This window comes from Scheffersomyces coipomensis (genome assembly GCF_036884675.1).
Source record: "Scheffersomyces coipomensis strain NRRL Y-17651 chromosome Unknown DFJ63scaffold_4, whole genome shotgun sequence".
Taxonomy (NCBI): domain Eukaryota; kingdom Fungi; phylum Ascomycota; class Pichiomycetes; order Serinales; family Debaryomycetaceae; genus Scheffersomyces; species Scheffersomyces coipomensis.
The window spans coordinates 1,802,208-1,822,676 of NW_027042895.1; the positions used below are offsets into that span (position 1 = coordinate 1,802,208).

Below are 20,469 nucleotides of genomic sequence, written 5' to 3' on the forward strand. Positions count from 1 at the left end.
TGACAATTTTATAAGCATCAATAGAAAGAGAAAACCTGATACTAGATACGAATAAACCTTCATTAAAAATACTATATTTATATCTCAGATAGTCAACGCAAGATATAATCAAAAATATTCTAATAGTTATATTAATCAATACATTTGCCGCTATGAAAAATCAAGAACAAATAGCAGTCGGTGAAGAAAAGATAGTAGAAATAAGCCGTCAAGTCCAAGAAACATCTTGCAGTTCCAAAGCCATTTAAGTGGATCAAGAACAAAAAAGACTAGATCCCTCTCTTCAAAAGAGTCATCTAGTCAATCTTCTAGTATTGCTGAAAATAAACTGATTAGTCAAGGTAATGGAAAAGAGTTAATCAAAGTTACTCCTTTGACGGTGCCAGCCAGATCATCATCTAGTACTGATATAACTCATGTGAGTGGTCAAGATAACAAGTTGGCAAAGGTTATAAATGTCGAAGTTATCGATAAAACAGATTTAGTTGTTTCAAAATTAGACAAAAAATTAGATAGGTTAGCTGATATAGTTGCAGAGCAGCTGAGAAATATGGCGGACTTGACAGTTTTAGTTGTCGGTTTGAATGGTAAAATTGACGATCAGCTGAACAAATTAGATCTATTGATTGAGAATTTGCATTAGTTTATAAAGAGAAAAACAATGAAAGTTGATCAATTTGGTTAATTCGATTGGAACTCTCTTCGGATAAAAGTAGAAATTGATTTTTGGCTTTATGTCAAGGAATATGAAAAATAGTTTTAATATATTTTTCCCATCTATTACGTAAATAGTAACTTATTATAGCTTTAGGATTAAAATATAAGTTACCCAAATAAAGTAGAGTAAAATGTACCAGGGGATTTCAGATTTAATACCTAGTAAAACAGAGAAAGGGATATATGACAAGTAGGAAATGTATATTATAGTGAGAATAAGGATTAATATACTGATATAAGCATAATGGTCTGCTCTAACATAATCATATTTATTTAAATTTGTTAATAATAAAGTGTCTAAATATATCCACCTTGTTTACATAAACTATAAAAAATACCATCTTCCTTATTAAGTAAATTTTGTGGAGAATCAAATTCTTTAAGTTGTCCTTGATCTAAACTAATAATTTTATCACTATCCATAACTGTGTCCAATCTATGGGCAATTGTGATAATCGTCTTCGATTTGAATTCACTTCGAATGGTCTCTTGAATGATCTTATCGGTTTGAACATCAACAGCGGCAGTAGCTTCATCTAATACTAAGACTTGGGAATCACTCATCTTTAATAACACTCTGGCTAATGACATCAATTGTCTCTGTCCCGATGAAAAGTTTGATCCACCTTCATAAACTTTATATTCTAACTTGGATCTATTAACATCAACTTCAACATTGGCATCTTCATTCTTATCTTCTAAACTTAAAATATGTTCTTTTAAGTGAGCTAATTCTAATGCTTTCCAGACTTCTTCATCAGTATAATAATTAAACGGATCTAAATTCTGTCTAATAGTACCTTCAAGTAATTGAGAGTCTTGTGGAATGATACTTAATCTATTTCTCAAGTCATATAATTGCATATTACTAGTATTAAGTCTATCAATTTCAATATTACCACCGGCGGCTTCAATAATACGGAAAATACTTAATGCTAATGAACTCTTACCAGCCCCTGTTCTACCGACTGCTCCAATATGTTCACCTGGCTTGATATGTAATGAAATATCTCTCAATACTAAATCAAGATTTTCACGGTATCTAGTAGAATAATTATGGAAGTAAATTTCTCCTTCTTGGGGCCAATGTAATGGAGGTTTAACAAACTTGGATAAATCAGCATCATCTTCTTCACCTCTTTCAACTGGTAAAGTTGTATATTCCAAACATCTTTCAACGGAAACCACATTAGTTTCCACCTCAGCTGACATTCTAACCACCATTCTTAAAGAATTAGTAACTTGTAAAGCATAAGCCATAACGAACCCAGCCATGGAAGAAGTTAATGGAGCCTTTGTAGTAACAGTATAGATAGCTAATAAAGATGCACATAATGAACCAACAGACCCAATCACTTGTAATCTGGACATCAACCATCTATGAATTGATCTCAAAAGATAAGCTGAACGTAAATTGAAATCAACATTAGCATTATTAATATGATCAAAACGATTATATTGCTTATAAGCCCTGATAGTATCAATACCATTTAAGGTTTCACCTAAATGACCATAAATTGGAGATCTTGAAATAGAAATTAATCTCTTTAACTCACGAGATAATGATACGTAAAAAGTTTGGAAATACCAATAAATAATGGATAATGAGAAAATGACAAAAATAAAAAGTGGCATAATATATCCCACCACTGCAAATGTAATAATGGTATTAATTAATTGAACCACAAATCCTTGTAATGAACCAGGAATAGAGTCATCAATCAGATTAATATCATTAGTGAAACGATTCATAATTCTTCCCACTGGGGTTCTATCAAAGAATGACATTGGAGCTCTTAATACTCTTGCTGCCATTTTATCATGAATCTTACGAGAAGCATTCAATCCTAACCAAAGCATCATAACCATACTACGAATGATATTGGCTATACTTGCACCAAATCCAAGAATAGCATATACAGTAATGAATTTCCAAACATTAGAATTCGAACCAGCATGACTATTTTGTTCAGTCCAATCCTTTAACCAATAATTACCTCCAATTGAAACACAAGATGCGAAGATTAATAACATAAACCAAATACTAACCCCGAATAACGAACAAGCTTTAGCATATTCAATATAAACAGCCCATTTAACTTTACCCTTTGCACTAGTTTCTTTAACTTGACCACTTCTAAGATCACCTACTAATTTTTTCAGAGGATCATATTTTAAACTTGCTAAACTTGCTCTCCTTAAGGATTTATAAGTGTTAGTTACTTCAGGAGTTAATTCTTCAATAATATCAACCACGGATTCAGATACATTAAATTTATCATTTGGGATTTCAGCCACGACTTCTTTTGTGGTTGAAATGGTAATGTCTTCCTTAATTGATGGTGTAGTTGAATTATCTGAGCTTTTACCAAATTCTTTAATTAATTCAAATAATTTTGGATGATGAGCTAAATTAATATCATCATATGTACTTTCTTCAATGATTTCACCTTTAGCAATTAAAGTTATTTTATCAGAATAATTCAAAGCAGAAATGGAATTAGTACTTAAAATAATTGTTTTAGTAGCTAATAATCCAGTGGTTCTACTAAAGACTTTAGTCAATAAATTCTTACCCACATGAGAATCAACAGCACTTAAAACGTCATCTAATAAATAAATATCAGCACGAGCATATACAGCTCTAGCTAATGATAATCTTGCCTTTTGACCTCCTGATAATGAAATACCCTTTTCACCAACTTGTGTATCGTCTCCATCGGGTAATATTTTCAAATCAGGTAATAATTGACATGCATCAATCGTCTTTTGATAAAATTCTTCATCATATCTATGACCAAAGATAATATTTTCCTTAAATGATGCATTCATAATCCAGGGTGATTGAGCACAATAGGCGATATTCCCATTGATGTTAACTAAAGGTTCCAGATCTCCATCACCTTTAACAATCACTAATTGTCCTAATAATCCATAAAGAAATGATGATTTCCCGGCACCGACTCTACCCACAATACAAGATAATGAACCTTGATTTATGGAGTAATTAATGTTTTTAAGGGAATAATTATAAGATTCAATTGAAGCTTCTTGATCATCTGAATATTTTGGTTTTGACCATAAGAATGAACAATTATTAATACTAATGGCAACGTCATTTTTAGCGGTATCAGTATTAGAAGTGGCTGATGATGGGGATAAATTATGAGTAATATAAGTATCATCAACTTCTGTATTAGTTAAATAAGTTGAAACTCTTCCAATAGCAATCAAAGCTTCAACTAAAGCCGTTATAATCATGGGTAATTCCAATAATGGATTCGATAAAAGATTAATTAAAGCCAATGCTGGAAACACAATATCGGAAGTCAAGGGGATATTACTAGTTAAAGCAAATGTAGCGAAAGAAGTAAAAGAAACTAAGAATGGAATTAAATTCCAAATAAAATTGGCACCTTGATTGACTAATCTTATAACCGCTAAATTCTTTAATTCTTTATTATTTCTTGAATCTCTTAATTTTGAAAGCATAGGTTTTTCCCAAGCGTATAATTTAATTGATTTTATCGATGTTAAGATTTCATTAACTATTCTTGATCTTGCATCTTTTAATTTCATTTGTTTTTTATTTAATACTCTGTAACGTTTAACAATAATAGTATTCAATGGAACTAATAAAAACATAACTGCAATACCTGATAAAGTAGCTTTACCTAATAAAGGCCATAAAGATAAAATACATAATATAATATCTAAGGGAGCCAATACTAAAATACTTAAATTTTGAGTTACATTTTGAATTCTATTAACATCAACCGACATTAAATTGATGATATCACCTGAAGAAGTTTTCATTTTTGATTCAGCAGAAAGTTTTAATGATTTTTGATAAATTAATGAAGTTAATGAAGATCTACAACCTAAACCAAGCACTAAAGCTCTTAAAAGATATTCATTTGATAATGAAGTTTGTAAAGCAGTTACGAAGAACATTGATAAAGAAATTAAAATCCCTTGTAACATTGGAGCTTGTTTTTGATCAAAGAATTGAATGAATAATCTTAATAATTGAGGACTAACGAAATTTAATATTCTTCCCATGAATTCATAAAATAATGATACTAAACATTGAATACCAAATGCTTTTGCTATACAAATCAATAATCCATTAGGATTATTTGTATCTTTGGTGACATCCCAATATTGAGAAAGAAGTTGAGTATTAGCCACGGTTGATACATCAGCTGGAATATCAGGTAATTCTGATTCATCAAGATATTGTTTTTCATAAGTACTTAAGATTAAAGGATTCATCCATGTGAAAGTGATTTTTTCAATAATATTATGTTGTTCTAATAACTTTGATTGATTATTTTTAACATATTGGAAAGTTAAATCTTTATTTGGTTTCCAATATTGTTTTGAATTTTCTAAACAGAATATAGATACCGTATTTAAAAGTAAACCAATTTCAATAATGAATAAAGTTGAATTATTATCGGATAAATTGATTAATGGCCAATCAGTGAAATTATCTTGAAATAATAATACTAATTGTAATACTCCAAAAATAGGCCAAAATAATAATAAGAAATCATATGGAATAGGTCTATAACTAGTTTCAATTAAATGTAACGGTAATACCACCACAAATAAAGTAAGACTTAATAAACTTAACGCTAAAAACTTTGCATTTGATACTGATGATGAAGAAGATTCAGCATTGATAAAATTAGCAGCCGCTAAATAACCAAAGATAACAGTCAGGAATAATACTGAATTAACTCTAATATAATGAGTTAAACCAGTATTTTTAGGATGGAAAGTACCATAACGAACATTATGAGTGAAAGTATTGATTAACGTAGTTAATCCAATTAAGATACTGATGATTGAAAAAGCCATAAAGATCCAAGTTAAAAAACATGGATTAAAGGCATTATCATAATTTGGAGCCAATGGGTGTAAAATAGCTGAGAATCCACATACGGGATTGGATGAAGAATCGGTAAACATGATTGATTGAAACTGAAACTAGATTGGGGTGAGATCTGGGTTTGAAAAAACGGTATTAAATGAATGAATTAAGGAATGATCAGACCATATTTTTGGCAGTAGTAGTAGTAGTGTTAGTAATACTTTGAGTGCCAATTTTCATTTATCTAGACTTTTGATAAGAGATTGGTAGGATGAGGAGGGGGGGAGGGGGGAGGATCGCACTGATTGATTAATTGAATGATCTATCTATCGATTGATGGATGGATGGATGGATGGGTAACTATAAAGAAAGAGGATGAATCTTTCGATAAAGGTTTAAATAAATGACGGTCAGATGAGATAACGTTTTATAAAATGGAAATTGGCTGCTTTTTATTTCATTTTGATTTTTATCAGAGGAGGGGGGAGGAAGACAAGTAGTCGTACACTTACTAAAAATAAACTATGTAAAATATTTCATGTCATAAATTATGGTACAGTATATCTAAATTAGATAGAATAGGGGAGGGGGGGGTGGACAGATGCCGGGATTGGGCAATATGCCGTAAGACAATCGATTGAATAGGGCATAATTCCACTATATAAATAACGATAAACTTTGAGTTAGTACTGGGGCTGAGGAAATTTGTCACCTCAAGAGAGCCGTATCATCAATTGGGAAGATAAGACCAATTTAATTATTTAAAATTTTGCATGACCAGATTCTCTATCTCTGAAAACCCTTAATTTGGATGGTATCTAGTTCGGTTATATATGTATTATTGATGTCGATTTGACATTCCCAAGATTCAAAATTTAGAGGTGTTCAAGTTTTCATTACATCATATTCTTTATTAGGGAGTATGGTGTGGAGCTACCATATGGAGTTTGTTAAGTGATAGAATATTGAAGTAAGAAGTTGGACAGGATGTTAAATATTGATATAGTGAGCTTCTTATTAATATGGTAACCATATTCCATATTCAACATATTTAATTATTTAAGTAAGTGAAAACATAGATAATAATAATTATACTATAATTACATAGTAAAAACTCTTGTGATAGTAAATGAAAGAAATAACTGGATGCGTGGATGTTTTCATTAGTTTTTTTAGTATCGTGATCGAAAATCATGTGATAACTCGATCCTGTATATAAGTATTGTTTTATATGCAGTATGTTATACTTTTTTTATGTGTTGGATGCAAAAACAAATAAGAATGAAAAATTTGAAGAAAAAAAAAAAACGGTTCACTATACCAAAACAACCTTATTAAATATTGGTGTTTTTGTGATTGTTTATTTGTTTATGATTATTATGAATTGTTTATGTTCCATTTCATGATATTTTTGCATATGCGACTCAAAAGTGAATGATGAAAAATTTTACATGTCAGTTTATATAATAGTAATGATCATTAGATGTAGTTATAAGAGATTATAGAAATGAAGTGGAATGGATGGATGGAATTAACAACTACAATTAATGATCAAGTGGAGTAGTAGTATGAATAACCAGGTTAATCAATCATCGTCATGTATAAATGGTACTATTAAAACTTTTCATGAACTAAGAAATAATAATAATAAATAGTTACATAATAAAGAAAAAGCGAAATCCGGTACCGAGCCAGATCAGCCAATTAAAACGCGTATAAAGAGCCTGGAAATATTTCGGAGTTCAAATTTAAAACCTGGAGAATTGTAATGTGCAGGATCATACTAATAATGGTTTTGATTTTTATGCTGTCAAACAAATCAATCCTCCTCTCTCCCGAGGGTAACCCATAAACTATAACAAGAGAGGATACTATAACCAATCAATTGAATCAATCAATTGATTGATTGATTGAATGGATGGATAGTATCTACATCCTACTATGTAATACTCCTACTAAACCAACATATCAAACCAATAACACTCTGTTTAATTCAAACCCTCTATAAATGATCTCATCTTCCATAGTTAACTTCTATTATAAATTTCTTCTTTATAATTGGTTGGATCCTTATATGCACACCATAGTTAACCCTCAGTAAAAATTGATAGCGGACAATTTTAATTTAATTTCCCCCATCCATCCATCACCAATCCCAACGAAACGAAATCAATTTAAGGAGACAACTTTGCTGACTTTTTTTTAAAAATTTCTTCAAATTCTTCTTGCTAAATTTTTTTTTTAATTTGATTTGATTTGATTTGATCTGTTTTCAATTATCAATTCAATCATTAGATTCTCGAATATGTTATCTGCATCATCAAGATCTACTGTTGCAAGAATCCCACGTTCAATTCGTGGTTTAGCAACTGCTGCTTTAACCAAAGATTCTCAAGTTAATCAAAATTTATTAGAAACTCATTCTTTTATCAATTATAAAAAACATCTTGAAAATGTCGGCATTGTTAAATCAAGATTAAATAGACCTTTAACTTATGCTGAAAAATTATTATATGGTCATTTAGATGATCCTCATGGTCAAGATATTGAAAGAGGGGTTTCTTATTTAAAATTAAGACCTGATAGAGTTGCTTGTCAAGATGCTACTGCTCAAATGGCTATTTTACAATTCATGTCTGCTGGTATTCCAGAAGTTCAAACTCCTTCTACTGTTCATTGTGATCATTTAATTCAAGCTCAAATTGGTGGTAAAAAAGATTTAGCAAGAGCAATTGATTTAAATAAAGAAGTTTATGATTTCTTAGCTTCTGCTTGTGCTAAATATAATTTAGGTTTCTGGAAACCAGGTTCAGGTATTATTCATCAAATTGTTTTGGAAAATTATGCTTTCCCAGGGGCTCTTTTAATTGGTACTGATTCTCATACTCCAAATGCTGGTGGTTTAGGTCAATTAGCCATTGGAGTTGGTGGTGCTGATGCTGTTGATGTTATGGCTGGTTTACCATGGGAATTAAAAGCTCCAAAAATCATTGGGGTTAAATTAACCGGTAAAATGTCAGGTTGGACTTCTCCAAAAGATATTATTTTGAAATTAGCTGGTATTACTACTGTTAAAGGTGGTACTGGTGCCATTGTAGAATATTTCGGTCCAGGGGTTGAAACTTTCTCTTGTACTGGTATGGGTACTATTTGTAATATGGGTGCTGAAATTGGTGCTACTACTTCTGTTTTCCCATTCAATAATTCTATGGTTGATTATTTAAATGCTACTGGTAGATCTCAAATTGGTGCTTTTGCTAATGTTTATAAACAAGATTTCTTATCTGCTGATGAAGGTGCTGAATATGATCAAGTTATTGAAATTGATTTAAATACTTTAGAACCTCATATTAATGGTCCTTTCACTCCAGATTTAGCTACTCCAGTTTCTAAAATGAAAGAAACTGCCATTGCTAATGGTTGGCCATTAGAAGTTAAAGTTGGTTTAATTGGTTCATGTACCAACTCTTCTTATGAAGATATGACTAGAGCTGCTTCTATTATTAAAGATGCTGGTGAACATGGTTTAAAAGCTAAATCAATTTATACTGTTTCTCCAGGTTCTGAACAAGTTAGAGCTACTATTGAAAGAGATGGTCAATTAAAGACTTTTGAAGATTTCGGTGGTATTGTTATGGCTAATGCTTGTGGTCCATGTATTGGTCAATGGGATAGACAAGATATTAAAAAAGGTGATAAAAACACTATTGTCTCTTCTTTCAATAGAAATTTCACTTCCAGAAATGATGGTAATCCAGCTACTCATGCTTTTGTTGCTTCTCCAGAAATGACCACTGCTTATGCTATTGCTGGTACTTTAGCCTTTAACCCTCTTACTGATACTTTAAAAGATGTTAATGGTAAAGAATTCAAATTAAAAGAACCAGTAGGTGTTGGTTTACCACCAAATGGTTATGATGCCGGTGAAAACACTTATCAAGCTCCACCAGAAGAAAAAGCTTCTGTTGAAGTTGTTATTGCTCCAACTTCTGATAGATTACAAAAATTAACTCCATTTAAACCTTGGAATGGTAAAGATGCTGAAAGATTACCAATTTTAATTAAAGCTTTAGGTAAAACCACTACTGATCATATTTCAATGGCTGGTCCTTGGTTAAAATACCGTGGTCATTTAGAAAATATTTCTAATAATTATATGATTGGTGCTATTAATATTGAAAATGGTGAAGCCAATAATGTTAGAAATCATTATACTGGTAAATATGATGGTGTTCCACAAACTGCTGCTGCTTACAGAGATTCTGGTAAAACTTGGGTTGTTATTGGTGATGAAAATTTCGGTGAAGGTTCATCAAGAGAACATGCTGCTTTAGAACCAAGATTCTTAGGTGGTTTTGCTATTATTACTAAATCTTTTGCTCGTATTCATGAAACTAATTTAAAGAAACAAGGTTTATTACCATTAAATTTCGTTAATGTTGCTGATTATGATAAAATTAATTTCGATGATGAAGTTGATTTATTAGGTTTAACTACTTTAGCTCCAGGTAAAAACATTACTTTAAGAGTTCATCCAAAGAATGGTGAAGCTTGGGAAACTGAATTATCTCATACTTATAACATTGAACAAATTGAATGGTTCAAATATGGTTCCGCTTTAAACAAGATGGCTGCCGTTGCTGCTGAAAGTAAGTAAGTTACTTAATCCCTTCCTAACACATTAAAATCATAAGTCATTCATTCCCCCATCCTCATAAAGTATTAATGTAATTTGAATATTTTTCATTAATGTTTTTGATTAACATTTTTTTTAAATAGCTTATTTATCATTACTTTTATTTAATTTATTATTAAATTTATTATATTATTATTATTATTATCAATTTATTCCTGTTTTTAAAAATTTCGATGCATTTGTTCATCACTCGTTACATTGCATCTTAAATATATATATATATTCATATTATTAAAACAAATACCAGACATCGCTAAAGTTTGTATGTCATTAAATTTTCGAATAAAGTGCAAAAAAAATTAGAAAAGAAGCCCGACGCGGGACTCGAACCCGCAGCCTTTTGATGCCCCTTAAGTATTGATGTAAGGATCATTCTTAAAAGTCAAACGCTCTAGCCATTGAGCTAGCCAGGCCAATTTCTGAAGAAAAAAATGCTTATGTCTGTGGTAATGTGTACGTGTCAGGTGATATTTAGCACGTTTGAAAATTTTAATTCTTAATTTTAACCATATTAAACATGGTTAATTCAGATATAATTTGGTTTTGGATGATCATAAAGACTCTGAATATAGTACAAACTCTTTAAAGTTAGGATTTCAATCATTTTTAAAAGTTGGATTTGGGGTATTTTACAAATTGGTTGCAAAATTTATTGAAAAGTTTATATTACCTAAAATATAGTAGATCTAATATCATTTTATTTAAATTAGGATTTAGAGTCAATTTGATATCTTTGATACATGATATATATGAGTAGACCATTATCTAACACTAAGAACGTAAAAAATTCTACTATAAATATTGGTGTCTGATAAGGGTTAAATCGTATCTCTCTGGGGTAAAAAAATGAGACAAATCAAAACGATCCCCTTTTTAATCTCAATTAATTTATTAACTTTAACACATTCTTTCTTTTACTAAGTAATTGAAGTAGCATTGTATTAACTCTTTGTTCAGTTTAATTGTTGTTTATTCGATAAGGAATTTTCTTACTTGGTAAGTGTCCCGAATCCGGATTGGATTCTCTAACTCATTTTATTAATATCTAGGATATGTATACTAATTAATCAAACTGAAAACATTAGAAGATCAGATACCGAACCGATGGAAACTATCTTTGATTAAATAAGAGGATTTGATTTTATACTACAAAATAGCAGGTATTTATTTTTACTAATTAACCACATGTCTATTTAGAGATCATTTAATAACTTCTGATATAGGAGGGCATTTTGTATATATGTGAGTCCTATTTTATGGCATACAAAGCAGATGTAATTTGATATCTCAATGTGATTATTAATTACTTTTATAGTAATATATTTTAATTATATCTAAATTCGAAATACTGTAGAATAATCAATACTTCTACAACTTATTGTTTAAATATAACATATAATTTTATTGAACTTTTAATAAACTAAACATGTAAATAAAGACAAACCAAAACTTTTAAGAGTATAAAAATAGATAAGAATAAGAGTTAAAAACAAACGATAAATAAGAATACATAATTAAAATAAATATTAGAAAAATAGAGAAAAGAAAAGAAAAGAGAATTATAAAGAACCATCATAAATCATATCACATAATCATAAAACCAACAATAATAAAGAATATTGGTAGTAAATATTTGGTGGTTGACATTTGATTACCTGAGTTTTGGTAATCTATTGCTTCGGGAATACTGGTATCAGTATCGGTTGATGGCATTGAATGAATAGAAGATGAACTTTCAATATCATTGAAATCAACATAAATGGATGTAAAATTATCTTCATCAGCAGTTAAATCAGTAAATGATTGCATTGAGGCAATTGCAGTAGGTTCAATGAGTTCATCTTCTTCAATTGGAGTAGTTGCATCTTGTTCATTAGGAACGATAGTAGTAGTGTATGTGTTACCATCTTCATCAGTGGTTGTCATTGTAGCTGCATCCAGATTACATTCCGTGCTTGTAGATGTAACGATAATAGTAGTAGTATATGTGCTACCTTCGTCATCTGTAGTTGTTAAGATTATTTGGTCTTCATCTTCAGCGTCTAATGTGGTAGCATTATTATCATTTTCATCGGCGGTAGATAAAGTACATTCATCTTCATCACATTCTGTGGTTGTGGAAGTAACTATAATAGTAGTAGTATATGTACTACCTTCTTCATTTGTGGTAGTTATTGTTGTTTCATACAGATCACAATGTGTAATTGTAGAAGAAATAACTTCAGTTGTAGTAATTGTGTTACCATTTTCATCGGTTGTAGTAATTATAACATCAGTAGTAATTATTTCAATTGAGTCATCACTAGTCAAAGAAATTGAAGTAGGAGCATCAGTGCCAGCATCTATTGTAGTTGTAATAATATCAGTATTAACAATAGGATCAGAGACACAAATATGAGTATCAGAATAAGTGACATTAAAATTATAACCAAGAGAGCTTCCTAATAAATTGAAAAATACTCTATAACCTTCAGGAACATTAGAATAATCAACAATAACTTGTTTATCAGTACATTGACTAATAATTATTTCGTCCCATAATTCAAATGATTTAGGTAAATACCAAGAATTTAAATTATTAGAAATGGCAGTTGTAATTGTTTCACAATCAAATTCTCCATCATCAACTTGAAGAGTTAAAGTACCTGATCCATAACCATTTTCACAAGTACCTGCTAATAAATAGAAATCAGAACCGTCATCACCTAAAGATCTAATTGAGCTAACGATTTGTTCTGGATCTTCTATCGAAGGTGATCCAGGTTCAAAGGAAACGATAGTCAGTAATTCATCATTTTCAGTAATAAATGTAATGGTTTGAGATCCTGATTGGAAGGCATTTGCAGCGGCAATATCAACATCAGAAGTACTTCCACCTGCATTGAATGTAATAGGTATATTAACTATATCAACTCCATCAAATTCAATATCTTGAGAAACTGTACAAATCAAACTAGATTTAAGACTAGCTAATCTTGCTGGCATTAATTCACAAGTAGCATATTCAACATCGGAAGTAATCAAAGGAATTTTATTATGACCACCTGCTCTCTTTTGTAAACCAGCAGCAGCATCAGGATGGAAATCAAAAACATAAGGAAGTAATAATCCAAATTGTTCACCTTGTTTTACTCCAGAAGTGACATTCCATTCAACAGCAAGATCCCATGCGGGAGACATTGGTTGACTATGTTTATGGCCATGTCTATCTGACCAACTTATTAAATCGATTCTGGTAAATCTAGCTGAGGAAGTCATAGCACTAGGTACAGATGAATCAGTTGTAACAGAAGCAGTCATTGTAACATCTAAGTCTGAAGTTTGATCTATAGGTTCACTTACTGTAGCCGATGTTATAGTTACTTCTTCAGTTATGATGATATTAGATCCATCAGATTCAGTTATGGTGAAAACAGTAGTGTATGAGGTTTCTGAGATTTCAATAAAGGAAGTAGAAGTATGTGAAATACCTTCGGAATCGGTGGAGATTATGACTTCACCAGTTTCAATAGTAATAGATCCATCAGATTGAGTTGAATTAAATGTGGTGATATATGAAGTTTCTGTATCTTCTACTAAAGAAGTAGTAGTTTCAAGAATTCTATCAGAATCAGTAGAAACGATAACTTCGGTCTCAGTAGTGGTAGATACTTCTAATGGTGTCGATAATGAACTTTCAGAATCTTCCACGATAAAAGTGGTAGTATATGTAACACCATCAGAGTCAGTTGAGATAATAACTTCGCCTGTTTCAGTAGTCAATAAACCATCGGATTGAGTTGATATAATTGTAGTGAAGTAGGTAGTTTCTGGATTTTCCACGACAGAAGATGAATCTTGAACATTTTCTTCAGATTCGGTAGATACATTAGCTTCATCAGTTTGTGTTGTAATGGAATCAGATGCTAATGGGGTTTCAATGTCTTCAACGATGGAGCTAGAAGTGTCCATATCAACATCAGACTCAATGGAGATAACGCCTTCACTAGTCACAATGATTATAGATCCATCAGATTGAGTGGAGCTAAATGTTGTGATAAATGAAATTTCAGAATCTTCAGCGGTAGAAGAAGTAATATCTGAGATACCATCAGAATCAGTAGAAACATTTTCTTCATCAGTTTCAGTAGTAAGTGATTCGTCGGACAGGGATGTCAATGAAATTTCAGTAGCTTGTATTATAGAAGTAGTAGCATCTGTAATATCACTGGAGTCGATGGACGCCATAACATCATCAGTTTCAGAAGTTGAAGGTCCTTCAGTTTGAACAGGCAATGAGCTTTCAGAATCTTCAATGATTGAAGTGGTGGTGTATGTAACATCGTTGGAATCAGTTGAGATAATGACTTCGCCAGTCTCAGTAGTAACAGATCCATCAGATTCAGTGGAGGTAAATGTAGTGATATACGAAGTTTCTGTGTCTTCTACTGTGGAAGAAGTGCTATCTGTAACAATTTCAGAGTCGGTAGATTCAATACCTTCACCAGTTTCAATAGTAGTAGATTCAGATTCAGTTGATAAAGTCTCAACGTCTTCCTCGGAAGTACTAGGACCTGTAATAGCAGCAGACTCGGAGGTCACAATAACTTCATCAGTTTCAGAAGTTGTATGTTCGTCAGTGTCAGAAATTGTAGGTTCATCTGTAATAATATCAGACTCGCTAGAATCTATGATTTCATCCGTTTCAACAGTAACAGATTCATTGGATTGGGTTGACAATGAACTATGAATATCATCTATGAATGAGGAGGTAGTATCTATAATAGCAACAGACTCAGTGGACACCATAACTTCATCGGTTTCAGAAGTTTCAGTTGCATCAGTTTCAGACGACAATAAATCTTCTATGATTGAGGAGGTAATAACAATAAGATCAGATTCGGAAGATACAATAACTTCATTAGTTCCAGAAGTAGCAGATTCATCGGATTCAGTTGATAAAGTCTCAACATCTTCCACGGAAGTACTAGTATCTGTAATAGCATCAGACTCGGTGGACACAATAACTTCATTAGTTTCAGAAGTTGTAGGTACATCAGTTTCAGAAGTTTCAGTTCCATCAGTTTGAACAGACAATGAGCTTTCAGAATCTTCAATGATTGAAGTGGTGGTGTATGTAACATCGTTGGAATCAGTTGAGATAATGACTTCGCCAGTCTCAGTAGTAACAGATCCATCAGATTCAGTGGAGGTAAATGTAGTGATATACGAAGTTTCTGTGTCTTCTACTGTGGAAGAAGTGCTATCTGTAACAATTTCAGAGTCGGTGGATTCAGCACCTTCACCAGTTTCAATAGTAATAGATTGAGATTCAGTTGATAAAGTCTCAACATCTTCCACGGAAGTACTAGTATCTGTAATAGCATCAGACTCGGTGGACACAATAACTTCATTAGTTTCAGAAGTTGTAGGTACATCAGTTTCAGAAGTTTCAGTTCCATCAGTTTGAACAGACAATGAGCTTTCAGAATCTTCAATGATTGAAGTGGTGGTGTATGTAACATCGTTGGAATCAGTTGAGATAATGACTTCGCCAGTCTCAGTAGTAACAGATCCATCAGATTCAGTGGAGGTAAATGTAGTGATATACGAAGTTTCTGTGTCTTCTACTGTGGAAGAAGTGCTATCTGTAACAATTTCAGAGTCGGTGGATTCAGCACCTTCACCAGTTTCAATAGTAATAGATTGAGATTCAGTTGATAAAGTCTCAACATCTTCCACGGAAGTACTAGTATCTGTAATAGCATCAGACTCGGTGGACACAATAACTTCATTAGTTTCAGAAGTTGTAGGTACATCAGTTTCAGAAGTTTCAGTTCCATCAGTTTGAACAGACAATGAGCTTTCAGAATCTTCAATGATTGAAGTGGTGGTGTATGTAACATCGTTGGAATCAGTTGAGATAATGACTTCGCCAGTCTCAGTAGTAACAGATCCATCAGATTCAGTGGAGGTAAATGTAGTGATATACGAAGTTTCTGTGTCTTCTACTGTGGAAGAAGTGCTATCTGTAACAATTTCAGAGTCGGTGGATTCAGCACCTTCACCAGTTTCAATAGTAATAGATTGAGATTCAGTTGATAAAGTCTCAACATCTTCCACGGAAGTACTAGTATCTGTAATAGCATCAGACTCGGTGGACACAATAACTTCATTAGTTTCAGAAGTTGTAGGTACATCAGTTTCAGAAGTTTCAGTTCCATCAGTTTGAACAGACAATGAGCTTTCAGAATCTTCAATGATTGAAGTGGTGGTGTATGTAACATCGTTGGAATCAGTTGAGATAATGACTTCGCCAGTCTCAGTAGTAACAGATCCATCAGATTCAGTGGAGGTAAATGTAGTGATATACGAAGTTTCTGTGTCTTCTACTGTGGAAGAAGTGCTATCTGTAACAATTTCAGAGTCGGTGGATTCAGCACCTTCACCAGTTTCAATAGTAATAGATTGAGATTCAGTTGATAAAGTCTCAACATCTTCCACGGAAGTACTAGTATCTGTAATAGCATCAGACTCGGTGGACACAATAACTTCATTAGTTTCAGAAGTTGTAGGTACATCAGTTTCAGAAGTTTCAGTTCCATCAGTTTGAACAGACAATGAGCTTTCAGAATCTTCAATGATTGAAGTGGTGGTGTATGTAACATCGTTGGAATCAGTTGAGATAATGACTTCGCCAGTCTCAGTAGTAACAGATCCATCAGATTCAGTGGAGGTAAATGTAGTGATATACGAAGTTTCTGTGTCTTCTACTGTGGAAGAAGTGCTATCTGTAACAATTTCAGAGTCGGTGGATTCAGCACCTTCACCAGTTTCAATAGTAATAGATTGAGATTCAGTTGATAAAGTCTCAACATCTTCCACGGAAGTACTAGTATCTGTAATAGCATCAGACTCGGTGGACACAATAACTTCATTAGTTTCAGAAGTTGTAGGTACATCAGTTTCAGAAGTTTCAGTTCCATCAGTTTGAACAGACAATGAGCTTTCAGAATCTTCAATGATTGAAGTGGTAGTATATGTGATACCATTAGAGTCAGTTGAGATAATGACTTCGCCTGTTTCAATAGTCAATAAACCATCGGATTGAGTTGATATAAATGTAGTGAAGTAAGTGGTTCCAGGATCTTCAATATTTGATGTGACTATTTGAACACTACTTTCAGAATCAGCGGAAACAACAAGTTCACCAGTTTCACTAGAAATAGATTGAGTTGACGAAGAATTTTCAATTTCTTCAGCGGATGAAGTAGTATGTTTAATACCTTCAGAATATGTGGAAGAAACAACTTTATCAGTTTCATAAGTAATTGATTCGTCAGATTGAGTTGATAATGAAGTCTCAGGCTCTTCCACGAGGGAAGTCGTAGTTTGAAGATTACCTTCAACGTCTGTTGAAATAATTACTTCACCAGTTTCTGTGGTAATAGAACCATCAGATAAAGTACTTGTAAATGTTGTAATATAAGTAGTTTCTTGGTTGGCTAAGACGGAACTACTGAGTAGCGTATTAGTAGTATCGGCTATAGTAGATGAAAACTCGAAGGAACTTGAACTCAATGACGTGCTCGAGCTATTTTGGTACTGTGGAACGGAGAAAGTACTTTCTGATGTTATTTCTGGCGAAGAAGAAACTCTTAAGTCTATTGTAGATGTAGAATCAAAGCCCTCTGAATCTTCATTAGACTTTTCAAGAATAGATGTGGTAGTATGAACACTTCCTTCTGAATCCGTAGAAAATAAGATTTCTTCAGTACCAGTAGTAACTGACCCATCAGGATTAGTTAACGTAAACGTGGTCGTATAATCGGTTTCTAAGTAAATAGTAGAAGTGGTAGTCTCAACATTTCCATGAGAATCTGTAGAAAATAAAACTGCTTCAGTTCTTGTTGAAACTGATCCATCCAGGTTTGTGGAAGTGAAGGTAACTGTGAAATCATGTCTTGCAAACATGATATAAGTATAAGTGTAAACATTACCCACTGTATCAGTCGAGAAAGTTACTTGTTTAGTTGCTGTAATAACTAAACCATCTGTTTCAGTTGCAGTATAGGTTGTGGTATACTCAGTTTCTGGATATATGATAGAAGTAATAGTGTGACCTACACCATCTGAGTCAGTTGAGAATAAGACTTCTTCAGTACCAGTAGAGACCGAACCATCTGAATTGGTGGTAGTGAAAGTAGTAATGTAGTCAGTTTCAGGATAGATGATTTCGGTGGTAGTGTGAACTACACCATCTGAGTCAGTTGAGAATAAGACTTCTTCAGTACCAGTAGAGACCGAACCATCTGAATTGGTGGTAGTGAAAGTAGTAATGTAGTCAGTTTCAGGATAGATGATTTCGGTGGTAGTGTGAACTACACCATCTGAGTCAGTTGAGAATAAGACTTCTTCAGTACCAGTAGAGACTGAACCATCTGAATTAGTTGTGGTAAATGTTGTGACATAATCAGTTTCAGGATAGACGATTTCGGTGGTAGTGTGAACTACACCATCTGAGTCAGTTGAGAATAAGACTTCTTCAGTACCAGTAGAGAAAGAACCATCTGAATTGGTGGTAGTGAAAGTAGTAATGTAGTCAGTTTCAGGATAGATGATTTCGGTGGTAGTGTGAACTACACCATCTGAGTCAGTTGAGAATAAGACTTCTTCAGTACCAGTAGAGACTGAACCATCTGAATTAGTTGTGGTAAATGTTGTGACATAATCAGTTTCAGGATAGACGATTTCGGTGGTAGTGTGAACTACACCATCTGAGTCAGTTGAGAATAAGACTTCTTCAGTACCAGTAGAGACCGAACCATCTGAATTGGTGGTAGTGAAAGTAGTAATGTAGTCAGTTTCAGGATAGATGATTTCGGTGGTAGTGTGAACTACACCATCTGAGTCAGTTGAGAATAAGACTTCTTCAGTACCAGTAGAGACTGAACCATCTGAGTAAGTGCTGGTATACGTGGTTGTGTAGTCGGTTAATGGATAAATTATTGAAGTTTCAGTATAGAAGATATTATCTGAATTTGTTGATATAACAACTTCTCCAGAACCTGTACTAACATCTCCATTCTTGTCAGTGGTGGTAAAAGTGGTTGTATAAGTAGTTGGTTGAGGGTGAGTTATTGTGTAGGTTGTGATTAAACTGTTTGAATCTGTAGTAACAATGACAATGTCAGTGACTATTACTTCCTTACCGTCTATCATAGTAGTATATACGATATCACTGGAAGTCATAGTAAAATAAGCACTTTCACCAGTTGAACTAGGAGTAACCCAATCAGGATTTGGAGGTGCAAAATTGGAGGTGGATGTACAGGAAATAGCAGATAAACTCAGAGTACAAAGTCTTCTTCCGACCACAGTAGTTTGTGCCGCAGCAGTATTAGTTATACTAACATCAAGGAAAAGTAAAGGAGTATATCCAGAAGGAACATTTCCGAATGTTACTGCAACAGTAGTAGCACCACAACTGATATCGGCTTCTAATTCTTCAAAAGTTTCTGGAAATTCAAAGTCATTGAATTGATTTGACATACCAAATGCAACGGTATCACAATTAAATCTACTTCTGGCATGTCTGTAGGTAAGAACACCTGATTGATAACCTTCAGAACAAGATGCTGGTGTCAAATATAACATAAATCTTCTTAACACACCAGGAGTTGGCATCCAATTTCTGAAAAAATTCATCTGACATGGTGACTCTAAAGAAGGACCACCAGCTTCGAAATCAGCAATGGCAGATATATAATTAACACCATCATTAAATATAACGTCGTTTTCTCCACCTTTCCAACGGTTTGCACATTCCAATTCGTATGGTGAACTACTACCCCCAACATTAATTCTGATAGGAAGATAAATTGAACCAAGAACATATGTTGAAGGTTGAACATTATCAGTCATAGTACATGATAAACTTGATTCACCATCAGTAAATCCATAAGTTAATTGACAAGATGCGAAAACAGTTCCACCAACTTCAAGATTTATAACGTCGAAAATAGAGACTGTTGAAAACAGGTGAACGCAAGGAAGATATAAATTGAATGTGTCACCAGGAGCATGTTCTGTTCCTAAAATTTTCCAGGAAACAACTGCTGTCCAAGCTCTTGCTTGGGGCCATGAATTTTCGGCCGAACCCCAGGGATATACATGTTCCATATCATGGAACACACCT

General features: G+C 33.0%; 2 protein-coding genes and 1 non-coding gene across 3 annotated transcripts; 1 reads left to right on the plus strand and 2 right to left on the minus strand. All coding sequences in view use genetic code 12, as the record gives it.

Annotated features, from left to right (window-relative positions):
- Positions 1–1,014: 1,014 nt before the first annotated feature.
- DFJ63DRAFT_287000 (P-loop containing nucleoside triphosphate hydrolase protein) lies at positions 1,015–5,694 on the minus strand (the record flags this gene model as incomplete). Its single annotated transcript, XM_064905027.1, has 2 exons — positions 1,015–3,017; positions 3,087–5,694. The coding sequence occupies 2 exons, from the start codon at positions 5,692–5,694 to the stop codon at positions 1,015–1,017; spliced, it is 4,611 nt and encodes a 1,536-aa protein (XP_064762108.1).
- A 2,085-nt stretch (positions 5,695–7,779) lies between these two features.
- Positions 7,780–10,495, plus strand: ACO1 (aconitate hydratase). Its single transcript, XM_064907075.1, has one exon. The coding sequence runs from the start codon at positions 7,902–7,904 to the stop codon at positions 10,251–10,253; it is 2,352 nt and encodes a 783-aa protein (XP_064762109.1). The 5' UTR covers positions 7,780–7,901; the 3' UTR covers positions 10,254–10,495.
- A 106-nt stretch (positions 10,496–10,601) lies between these two features.
- Positions 10,602–10,705, minus strand: DFJ63DRAFT_t89. The gene has a single exon. It is a non-coding gene; the product is annotated as a tRNA-Lys (tRNA).
- Positions 10,706–20,469: the final 9,764 nt, after the last annotated feature.